The 12,428-nt window shown below is 41.6% G+C and overlaps 1 protein-coding gene across 4 annotated transcripts in view; it reads left to right on the plus strand.

Annotated features, from left to right (window-relative positions):
- Nucleotides 1-8,957, plus strand: part of dpysl2b (dihydropyrimidinase like 2b) — a 36,257-nt gene extending 27,300 nt beyond the window's left edge. For all 4 annotated transcript variants that reach the window (XM_056403387.1, XM_056403385.1, XM_056403384.1 and 1 more), the window contains 4 exons: nt 77-247; nt 2,361-2,540; nt 2,933-3,098; nt 4,661-8,957. In XM_056403387.1, the coding sequence (XP_056259362.1) occupies nt 77-247; nt 2,361-2,540; nt 2,933-3,098; nt 4,661-4,752 (609 nt within the window). In that variant the 3' untranslated portion in view covers nt 4,753-8,957. The remainder of the gene's footprint in view (nt 1-76; nt 248-2,360; nt 2,541-2,932; nt 3,099-4,660) is intronic.
- Nucleotides 8,958-12,428: the final 3,471 nt, after the last annotated feature.

Consider the following 12,428-nt stretch of genomic DNA (forward strand, 5'->3'; position numbering starts at 1 on the left):
GAGAAGACCAGATAAAAAAAAAAAAAAAGACTGAAAATCCTGCACCACTCTCACACTCAGCTCTGATGCATCTCAGGTGACAGGTAAGATGGATGAGAACCAGTTCGTGGCAGTGACCAGCACCAACGCCGCCAAGATCTTCAACCTGTACCCCCGCAAGGGTCGTATCGCTGTGGGCTCAGATGCCGATCTGGTGCTGTGGGACCCAGACGCCACGAAGATCATCTCCGCCAAGAGCCACAACTCGGTACGATCTTCACCCATAAACACATAGCCGATAACGTTAACACCTCAGTACAAGTGAGGCCTCATGTCTTCGAATGTTGCAGCCGCAATGTGTATAATTTTTTATGAGTTCTCTGTCCACCGCAGTGTCTTTTTCATATCTCCACCGGGGCTGCTAAAGTGAGAAGCATTCACAAATCAACCCAGACAAATTACACAAAAGTATGCACTGGGGTGTCGCATACTTTTAGCCATATAATGTAAAGATGGAAGCCATGGGGGTAACATAACTCAAGTTAAAAGTAAATGTAAAAAAGAGTCACATTCTTTTTAGAAATACCAAGCGAGGTTGTGATTCTACATTAAATACATTCTCACAAAACATTATATTATGTGAAAAAGATTTATAATAATAACGATAATAATTCAGTGAATGTAATTGATGGCAGCCAGAGGAACTGGTTTATTGGTCCACTTCTTCGTTGTAAGGGATGGCTCGGGTTTTATGGCCGCCTGACTGCTGAACAGGGTGTGGGCCTCACACAGCGTCAAGGGAATGATGTCATCCTTAAAATCTTCCAGAGAGCTGGAACACATCATTTCTGATTGTTAGCAGGCAGATCACCGTGTATTCTTGTATGTGTGTGTGTGTATGTGTGTGCAAGAGAAACAGAGTGACTGTTGCTGCATATGTTCTTCCCGTCATGTTCTTTGGTTTCTTTTTATTCCACTTGGTCAGAAAATGATGGACTAATGTTCATGGGAGAAATTGCTCATTTGGAGTGTTTATGTGTGTGTGTGTGTGTGTGTGTGTGTGTGTGTGTGTGTGTGTGTGTGTGTGTGTGTGTGTGTGTGTGTCACAGGATAGCCCGGCCTACTGGTGATCTCATTTCAGGCTTTCGGAGTCCACCAGATTGCCATGACCTCAGCTTTAGCTCCAGTAGCTTTTAGGAGAAAGTCAGTCAGTCAGTACAGTACAGCTTCCAAGCTGGTCACACAGCAACCTCCCCACCCTACTGGTCAACATACACACACACGCACACACACCCAAACACCCAAACCACTTAAACTACTCCACTTCTTCTTCTTCTTTTTTCTCTGGCTTGAGAACTTGTTTCCCCCCCAACGATTAGCTTTGCTTTCGTTGTTAGCATTAGAAGTCGGATGGAACACTTTTAACTCCGTGCGAGTTAAATCAGTTAAGCTCCTTTCACAAGTGCACTTTAATCCATAAATATTTTGGCAGTTTTACATGGTGGCATCATGTGTGAACACAGACCGCAGTCCATCAACATTGCTCTGGCAATTTTTCAGATAAAGACACGAGTGAGATTTCCATAAATCTGCAAACTAAAGCATCAACATTCCCAGTTACAGCATGTGCTTCAGGGAGGTTACGACGTCCTTATGATAGGGAAAAATCAGCCGGAGAGGATGAATCATTGTATCTCTGCTTTGAAGGTATTCCTCTGATGATTTATGTAATGAACCATCACAGAAACACAGCTGTCAGACAAGTTCAACCCACTTCAAAATTAAAAAATCACCACAGCTCTATGTTTAAAACATCTACAGAAACATCTGATGGATAATGTTGTGAAATCTTCTGAGTTTTAAAATCCATCATTTAGGCAGTTTATTTTCAGAATTCTGTTTCTTCTGTTGCCGACAGTGGTGACTATAAAACATCCATCAGGAAATCATGTGTAAACAGACTGAACATGGAGTTTTTGTGTAGTGGAGCCTTTTGTTTGAACACAATACTATGCTCTTCCACAGATAATTGATTTCCCCTGTAATAGAGTCTTACGGTCAGTCCCATTATCAGCAGCAGCTACAGACCGATGAAAGGTCACTCATAATGACCAGCAAGAGCATCTCTACCTCAATCAATACTCACGTCATGTGACCTGAGCATTTGTGACCCACGAAAACTGAATTTACTCATTTATTTATTATGAGATTACATCACACAGTAATGAATAGACTTGATGTACTATAAAAAAAGACTGATGAATGAAGATGGATCCTTTTGGATGCGTATACTGTATACGTATTTTTTTAGTGCATATTTGTGGATGTTGGATAGTTTGTTCTTTTCTTTTCATCTTATGCATCGTTGCTGTCCTCTACAGACTGTGGAGTACAACATCTTCGAAGGCACAGAGGTGCGCGGCGGGCCTCTGGTGGTGATCAGCCAGGGCAAGATCGTGCTGGAGGAGGGGAACCTCCACACCACCGAGGGCTCGGGACGCTACGTGGCCCGTAAACCTTTCCCTGACTATGTGTACAAGAGGATAAAGGCTCGCAGCAGGGTACAGTACTGTTGTCCTCCTGCTAATATCTGTGTTTTTATTGATACTGATATCGATCATCCATTCAATAGCCACTTGTCAACTTTGTACAAATCTTGTCTAGTGAGGTTGTGGTTGTTGGACTTTGTTTTTTTTTTTTTTTTTTTTTAGGGCTGTTAAAGATCAGAATTTCCAATGTTGAAAGGGCATCTTGCGTAAATGTTGCTCTGCACACTCAGCAGTTTTTATAATGATTTATTATTGTTTTGTGGCAAGCTGGAGGGATGATGCAGCTTGTTAGAGACCGGTCATAAAAGTGCATGCATCCGCCCCTTGGAACGGATGGATGGATGGAATATTTCCATGTTAGTTTTCACTGCCATGACTGTTGTGTTTTGTTTCCCAAACTGCAGCTGGCTGAGCTGAGGGGTGTACCTAGAGGACTGTATGACGGTCCGGTCTGCGAGGTGTCTGTCACCCCTAAAACCATGACTCCCGCCTCTTCTGCCAAGACCTCACCTGCCAAGCAGCCCAACCAGCCAGTCCGTAACCTGCACCAGTCTGGATTCAGCCTATCTGGTCAGTGTTTTTTTTTTTCTTCTGTGCTCAGAGTCAAACAAACTCCCTGAGGCTTATTCATTTCTGTGCATGCTGTGTGGAAATCTGCTTAACAGTGAGCTTTAATTATAGTTGTTTAATTAAATAATTTATGGAATCAAGCAGCACGTCCACGCAAAAATAGAGAAATACATCTTTACATATCTAAAGATAAATGGCTGATAGATTACAGATTGTAATGTACGCATTACACAACAAAACTCCATTTTCCTGTTTGTGAAAAAAAGTTAATTCTAGGCTTACAACAAATACAAAGCATGAATACTTTGAATACACTGATGAATTGAGCTAAGCAAACTTGACCATTCAGCCATATTGTCAAACTGCAAACAGATGCATAAAGAGCAGCATCCATGAAATTGGGGCCTGGGCCAATCAGCATTCATGAGGGAAACTTTACACCAGATTCAGTCCATTTGGAGAGAGTCACCACAATCACACGATTCTGTTTCTCTGAACATGAAATCCATGCACAGTTCAACTTAGGTGAACTCTGACATGTGAATTTTAAATTGCTCATAACTTGCAAACACATTATAACCATGGATACTGGACTCCAAGATGTCTGCTGTTCATTCCAGTGAACTCTGCTCACCCAAGGGTAATGTTGTTGTAGTAACACAATTTGCCACTGAGACAAATTGGCAGCAGGACTGACTCCCCAGGCAGTATCAGAGAGGATCACTTTACCAGTGGTGTTAGCTGAGCTAGCACTACAGCTAGTGATGTTGTTTTATGAGTTTTTAGTCTTAATGTTACAGTTACAATGGGAACTGATGATTGAACACATTGAGCTACAGTATATCTTGTCTGTTATTCTTAGGTCACATATGTCGCCGTCTACTATAGAATTTTAGGGAAAAGTGATGATGAGTAATAAAAGTGGAATACAGAAATGAGTAAACGTGGTTTTCAAAATCTGCATGAATATTCATGAAGTGTATTATATCATACTTTGGAGGGATGTTAGCTTGCTACAAGAGTTTATAACAGTTTGAATCATTTTACATTTGATTGTTTTTTTTTTTGTACCAATTTACATTCAAACCTCAGTGGTATTGCAAAAGTCAACAGAAGCAGGTTGACTGACAAGCTTTACTTATTTTTCAGGGATAGCCGTTTTATGCACTTCTTCACTGACTACAGTACAAATAGATAAGCTGGCAAGGATTCCCAAAATTAGCCTTCGTCTTTCATGTGATCCGTGCCTTGTGAGCCGCTGTGGTTTTCTGCAATATACAGCTACATTCATAATCTTACTAGAATTGACTTTTTTACCTCTCAGTTAAAAGTTCTGTGTAATCACACGCTCTGAAATCTGTTTTGTTTTTAATTGGCAAGCTAGTTAGCACGGGTCACAACAAGCTTCTTGTGCAAAATTATTTTTCTCCGCCAGTTTCTGGTGAGGAAAGGCCCGATGAAGCATTTGGAAAATTTATAAGATAACCTTCAAAAAACTGAAATACTAGTTCACTTTGTGTGAATACAACTTTGAACACCCAACTTTCCATTCGATCACACAGGTGCTCAGATTGACGACAACGTTCCTCGCCGGAACACCCAGCGCATCGTGGCTCCTCCAGGCGGCAGGGCCAACATCACCAGCCTGGGTTAGAGCTCCAGCCCCGCCGGCCGCTGAGGAGGAAACAAAGATATGAGGGAGGACGGCCAACAGGAGCTCAAGGGTCGAGAAAAACACGTCACAACACCGGGAGCCTCCCCGCCCTTCGCTGCACCTGACCACGGCCATCCTTCAGCCTCGATCTCTCACTTCCTCCTCTGCCGCTTTTTCACGTACCCACTCTCCTCTTCCCCAAAACCTGATCCTAGAGGACACAGCTAGAAATGAAAAACAAAAAAAAAAAAAGTCTGCCTCATGATGAAAAAAGAGAAAAAATGAAAACACTCCTTATTTGAGCACTTTTGACAGCATTATTTTGTTTTTTTTATACTGTACTTTGTCCCTGCCATGTATCCTTTTGATGTTCGTTTTATTGTTGTTTTAATAGAGGGGTCAAGTGAGACTAAACTGAATTAATACAGAGGATAATTTTCATGCAGGATGTCCATTGTATTTCCATTCTTTCTTTTCATTTTGGAAGTAGTTTAAATGAAGCATGGGTACAAAACCAGTATTGTTATTTTCTAATTTTGGTTTTAAATAGGCCAAAACAGTAGGTTGCTTGAAATTGAATAGTCTTACAGTTTATTCAACCGACAAGAATCTAATACTTCCTTCAAGCTGTTGACGATCTGTGATTTGTATTATGTTGCATCTCAATCGCTTCGCTTTCCAATACATCGCCATCTGTCACACACACCGCTACGATCAATATCTAATTGATTATTTGCCGGGAATTTGGCCTCAAGATTTAAAAAAATTAAGCAACAACAGCAATGTTACATTAGAGCCATAGACTCTCGCTGCTCTGGCTCTCATCTCGTGTTTTTCCGCCTGTGGCTTAGCTAAGGTACAGAAGTAAGAAAACATATTCCATATTTGGCAGCTGCCTTTCAGCTTGTGAGTTGGCGGGAAAAAAAAAAGTCTTGTGCAGCAGAGGGAGCTTTGGCAGGTAGTAAATAGAGCTTTATTCCTCATCTCTGAGCGTTCGGCCGTCGTTAAGTGGGAGGATTGAAGGAAAGATACAGGGAGGAAAGAGAAAGTTGTATACGCTGTCACGTCAAACTCAACCTTTCCTTGCCTTATTGCTTCTTTAACGCCGTCCTTTTAGAGAACATTTTAGAAGTGCGGGGAAGGTGCCATTCACTACGCAGCTACATAATTTCCAGTTTGTTTGCATTCCTGTGAATCATAACAGTCCAAATCTTTCAATTGACAGCTGTTGAAGCATCTGATAAACGTCCGTCACCAACCAGTGCATTTACATTCAGAATGTTTCTCCTCCTCCAAATGTGACTGTTTTATACTCATCAAAAATCCCTCTTTCCTTTCTACTCTTTATGTGCCTGAACCCACAGAAGTTGTACTGATAGTTTGAATTTTTTCTTGTTTTGTTATTCTTATTGAGGTAAGTGAAGGATGTAAGATAAAAAGATGTAAAATAGCCAGGATTAACCGATTCAAAGGTGCCAGATTTTGCGCTTTCATAGGGCCTATTCTGTCGGTAGAGCCCCTGTAAAGACGAAAAATGCTCGATATCTTGAAATGTTCTAATGTTTTAGAGTTTTTAACTTGTTGTCAAACTGCTTTTTAGTGTCATTCTGTATCTAGGTGCCTGAGGGCTGAGCACTATTGATTTACGCTTGAAAGTAGACATGAGCTAATGTACTTCTGACTAGTGTGCAGTGTTGATGTGTGAGGGATGGGACACACACAGCAGGCTCCTGTACAGCACTCTTTACTGTTGTGGACTTGATGTTGCTGCAGGCTGTGCTGGACGCTCATACGTTCTTGTTCCTTTTTTTTTTTTTTTTTTTTTTTTTTGTTTCTTGCATGATCTGGCTTTCATTAAGCCAAGCAACTGATTTCCTGTGTTCCCTCTTATGTCAACGAGGTCTTGGCCTCCAGTCACAATCTTTCTGCAGCCTTTTCCTTCCCCATGACTCAACATGGAGCAACAGGCTCAGCCTGACATGGACACAACCAGGGGCCAGTTACATAAATGTGGATTAAGAATAGTCTAAGATTTAGACTGAGCTTAAACTCCTCACTTAGACTCGTCTGATTAAGACATCAATACAAACTTATTAGAAAGCTGATGGTTACGATATGTTTGCTTGTAACTGAGGGATAGCTTTAGTTTTCGTTAGCAAGCAGTGTCACAGGTCTTGTATTATTCTTTTTTCATCTGCCAGTTATCTTATTCACCCACACCCATGGTCAGGATTTGACATATACTAACTTCAGGGTCCAGTTGCTCCCAGCGATGATAATTTTGACCAAACACAAAAACTGTAATGTTTTTGAAACTTAATCCTCCCAGTTTCTAGTCAGCTCTATCATTTATAATTTTTACTTTTATTTTAACTTACATTCAAGTCAGTCACTTGTATAAACACGTTTGTGCCAATGTGTGAATAGGCACAAAATATTAAACATTACATTTTTACCTCACACCAGGAGATTAAAACCCCCAAATTCAAATATACTGAGGACACGACCTCAGCGTCCTCCGGAGCTTCGGCCCTGCCCACAGCACGCTGTGCACTTGGCAATTTGCTCTAAACCCGTCTTGTCTTTTTGTGTCAAAACAAGTCTGTCTTAAAATGAAATTCAAGTCTGTCTTTATGCAGCTGGCCCCTGACTCGCACTCATACATTACATATATATACAAAGTTACACCATCTCTGTGTTTGTGCTTTCAACCCCAGTTATCCAGGCTTCCTCCTCCCCTGATCGAACTGGAAGCCTATAGAAGGCAAAGTCCGTCAGCGTTACGAATGGTATATGTATTTAAAGAATCCAAAGCAGGGGGAGAGGGATGTAACAAATGTATGCCTCTGAAGCATTCAGAGATGAGATGAGATAGGAGTGGGAAATGGAAACTCGATCTCCATGGCAACTTACACATACATACATAACAAGGTTTCTGTAAGTCAGGAGTGAGGAATTTTACCCCGTCTGGATTGACTTTCCTTCACTCACTGTGGTCTACAGTTTCCTCTTTGTGGATGCTATATTACTCACTGCTATTACAGCATTACTTTAGGCGGGAGTGTAGATGGGTGAGGTGGGGTGAAGTCCTCAAACACTTACTTTGGCAGGAAGTGTCGCTCAACTGAGAGTAAAAGTACACTTCTTGTATTTTTTCAATGCCTCCCTTTCAGTTTGTCTGTATCTCCCTTTCTCCTCCTTTCACTCTCTCCCTCTCTCCCTCTCTGGCACTTTCGTTGTTTCTGGCTGTTGCCGTGGAGACAGACCCCTCCACTCTGTCGGGGTTCTGCTTTTTGTTTGTCATGGCAACGCTTGTCAGATTGCAGGTTGCCATTAGCAACCTGTCCTGACCTGGTGCTATTAGTACAGCTTTGCAGACACACACACACACACACACACACACACACACACACACACACACACACACACACACACACACATAGTCACACACATTTTTATAATTAGTCTTTGACAGTGCTGCAGCATTTCTACATAATCCTGTGCTGAGCTGTGTGGAACCCAGAGTCCTCTACTGCTTAAAAAGAATCTGTTGGAGTTGAAAGCACACTGCACATTGTGGTGGTAACAAACACACACACACACACACACACACACACACTCACTTGCACTCACTCACTCACGCAGTCACACACACACACACACGCTGAACAGCAAACAGCCGTTGCTGTGATGCAGCACCCATGCCTGAAGAATTGACTTGGATATTAAAAACCAGCTGTCAACGCTGGCATCCATGCTGTGTCCCATGCCTCCTCAGTTTTCACACACACACACACACACACCTACACACACACGCACGTACACACACACACGCACACGCACACTTATACTCCTAGAATGCTCTGTCAGCTTGGATGCTTTTTCTATGCCATATTATGCTAATGATATATGAGTATGTACACTATGTGCTGCAGACTGAGAGGAGCTTCCGTCCGTTCTGAGGTTGTTGATGCTGTTGAACACCTTCTTGCCCCCTGAACCCATTCGTCCCCCTCTGTAAGCCTTTCCCCTTTGTGAAAGTGAAACTGTGTGATGGTATTCGTCTTGGTGGCTGTGGGGTTTCTGGGATGCTTGCTCACTATGGAAAAAGTGTCAAATCCCATGGATGGTGATGTAAAAAAAAAGAAAAGAAAAAAAAACAACAAGGACTTCAAAGAAATAAAAAAAAAAAAGAAAAAACTGAATCTGTGTTTCTGAGTTTTATGTTTTATGTCAAGGGCTGTCTGTAAATCATGAATTATAGACACACAGACATAACATAAGAAAAAAGGTCAGACTAAAGTATAAGGTAAAGTTGATACCCGGTTTGGACCATTTACTTTTGAAAGAAATGCAGTGTAGTTTAGAGGAGTTGTAGTACACATACAAATTAGGCTATCTATCTATCTATCTATCTATCTATCTATCTATCTATCTATCTATCTATCTATCTATCTATCTATCTATCTATCTATCTATCTAGATGTCCACTTACTGGTGACTGAAAACACCATTGTCTGCTCAGTTGAGATGGCGTATGTTACATGCTGGCTGAAAGCTCACTGAAAGACAGTGAAGGCCACAGAAACAATCGTGATGTGATAACTCCGTAGCAGATACGATAGGTGTTTAATTCTGGGCTATTAACCTTGCTTGTCATGTCACCAGGGCAACAACAGCAACTGCACAGGGAAACAATACAGGAGCATACTTTACTCTATCTGAGCACCTTGAATGATGCACCTCCTCCACAGCTGATAACAAACATTAATGAAAACATCTATGAAATATTCATCTATTCTGTTAATAAATAATGTTTGTAATATGAGTGAGCAAAAAACCATTTCCTGATATAACCCACTCTATTTTAGCTGTGTGATGAGGTTATAGCAGGTGTCAGGTAGGCATCACCCTGCCCACCTGATCTCTCTCCAGAAACTCTTCTAGTCTTGTCACGATGAATGGGACATATAGTGGGGCAGGGAGGCAAACCATTTCTGCATTTTATGACTAAAGCATGAACATTTCAGCATATAATTTATTAACCTCAGCATTGCATTTTTCCAATTTCTGCCCCATTCGTCCATTATAATCATATATATCTTTGCCGAAATTGCATTTTTGTTCTCACAAAGATGCTTATTTGCTCCTATGGACATGTAACATAATGTCGCTTACAGCACCAATTTTGCAGGGGGGACTGCAGACCCCCTCATTTCCAGGTGTTAAGGTAGCTATAGCTCATTAAAAACACTTACATCTTCTGCTGTGTGTTCCATGGAATTACACACCTTTCCAGTTGCAGAGAGTGGATTTGCAACACGTTGAAGCACTTTGTTTGAAGCTTCCTGAGACCTTATGCACTGAAAGGATGAAACAATTTGGACCTTCAACAGACGACTGCATGGTCGGGGACTGTTTGTCTTGCATGTAGAGTGAGAAGGTGCTGCCTAGAACGTAAACTGACCATCTGAGACCTTTCTGTGTACAGAACAGTGTATGTTTGTATTTGAGTGTGTTTCCCTCCATATTCTATGACAAGCAAGTGAGGTGAAAGACTGAGTTGCACAAAGATGTGAATGTGTTTGTCTTTCTGTCTGTTAGCCCTGTGTAAAAATGTCCAGTAGCCCTGCCTAGGATAGTCTCTAGCCTAGATGGACACTAATATTCAGTTGATCCTCGAAGAGAAGTCATTGAACTAACACAGTTTCTGTGTCTACCGAAAAATGTGGGGTGGTAACATCAAATGCACATCTTTGTATCTGCATACACCATGCAGTAAACCACTACCAGGAAGCTGCATTAAATATTTTGACACTGGATGGCAGTGCTGTCATCCTCTTAATTCACCACTCCTCGCTTCCTGTGTCACTGTCTTGTTTCATGTGTGCAACAGAGTGAAACACTATGATTATCTTCCTGGAGAGAGGGAGTCTGAATATATACGCCATTATCTCTATTTTTAAACAATATTGCCCCCCCCCTTCTCTTTTCGCTCCACCTTATCAACCACACTCCACAGTAATATAAAATGATTTATATCCCTGACCATATCTTAAGCCATCTTGAGCATGTGTATGTGTGTTTCCGTAATGTGTTTGTGTTTGCATGCGCTGCGTACACGCGTGTTCACTGATGGATTCAGCTGTGGCTCTTGGTTGTGACGCCTCAGCAGCGCCTGAGTGATAGTTTCAGATATGACCTCAGGACACACGCTATCCATCACTCACCACCACATCTGTCTGACTAAAGAGCGAGAGGTCTGCCTGTGTCTGCACACACGCCCGCCCACACACCCTTATTCTGCACACGCTATCTTAAAACAAATGTGTCAAGTGTGCGTCGAGTTGGGAGCAACAATATTTGTACAGATTGAAAAGAAAATGAAACACTCATTCGAGTATAATCACAAACAGACGAATGGAAGCTCCTTTGCTTGAAATGATCAAACAGAGCATCTGTGGTGCTGGTGAATGAAAGAAAGAGCACAGAAAAGATGAACAGAAAGATGAGCTTCACTGAGGCTGTGCGATTTGAAACCAGACTATCGAGTCGTTATTACTTAACGGTGACATCTGCATAATGGCGATCAGTTGTGGTCTTTGTGGTGCTCTCAAGCACAATTTGTTTTTTTTCTGTTGGTGAATGAAAAATGATTTCAGCAGTTTAGTAGCACATGTTCTGCTGTTCTGTATTATAAATCATTCATGTTAGTGCGCTAACTGCCAAAATACAGTAATAAAACACATCCATCAAGAACAAATAATATTCACCTTTGACTGGCACCAAATTAGCCAGAGTTAAAATGTGGAATAATGAGTGGTAAGCAACTATCAACCTGCCAGGCTTGTTCCCAAAAGCATTAAAGTGAAAATTTTCTGCATTGTAATGAATTAAAACTATTTTCAACATAAAAGCATTCTTTGACTTAAGAGACACTTTCATGTGGCGTCCTCAGAGACACATGAAAAGTTGACAGAAATATGCACAAGATGAATGAATTGTTTGAGATTTAAATGCCTCATTTCCCTTCCATGAAATGATTAAACGTATTGTCATGATACAATGATATTTCCTCTCATGTGTGTGCTCTATCCGCAGGTCATGACACACACACACACACACACACACACACACCACACACACACACACACACACACAGGACGATAGAGAGGATCCACAGTGATTGAAATCTTAATGTTTGCGTTGCAGGGGCTGTTTCACCATAGTGGTTATTCTTGTGTGCAGTAATGCCACACAGAGCCCTCTAGTGGCTGCTTTGCTTCATGTCAAGTCGGGGAGCTCTATGACGGAGTACACAAGCTGCAAATCAGAGCTTTTTTCCCCACACTCACATATGAATGATAGTCATGGCACATTAGGCAGTAAGCTGGGATACACTCTTCGCAGTCGGATTGTTCGGGTCTCTCACAGAGCTGACACATAACTGTCAATTATTTACTGGAACATTCATCACTATGGACAATTTAAAGTCTCAATTTCACCTGAGTTACATGTGTTGGGGCTGCAGGAGAAAACTGAAGCACCCAGAGGAAACCCAAACAGAAAGGCACCAGCATTCAGCCCAGGTTTGAAGTCAGAGTTAAAAAAGATATAACTGAGGACACAGATTGATGTCCCCCCCATGGCCCCTGACCAATCATATGTCTCCTATG

Source organism: Seriola aureovittata, chromosome 18 (genome assembly GCF_021018895.1).
Source record: "Seriola aureovittata isolate HTS-2021-v1 ecotype China chromosome 18, ASM2101889v1, whole genome shotgun sequence".
Taxonomy (NCBI): domain Eukaryota; kingdom Metazoa; phylum Chordata; class Actinopteri; order Carangiformes; family Carangidae; genus Seriola; species Seriola aureovittata.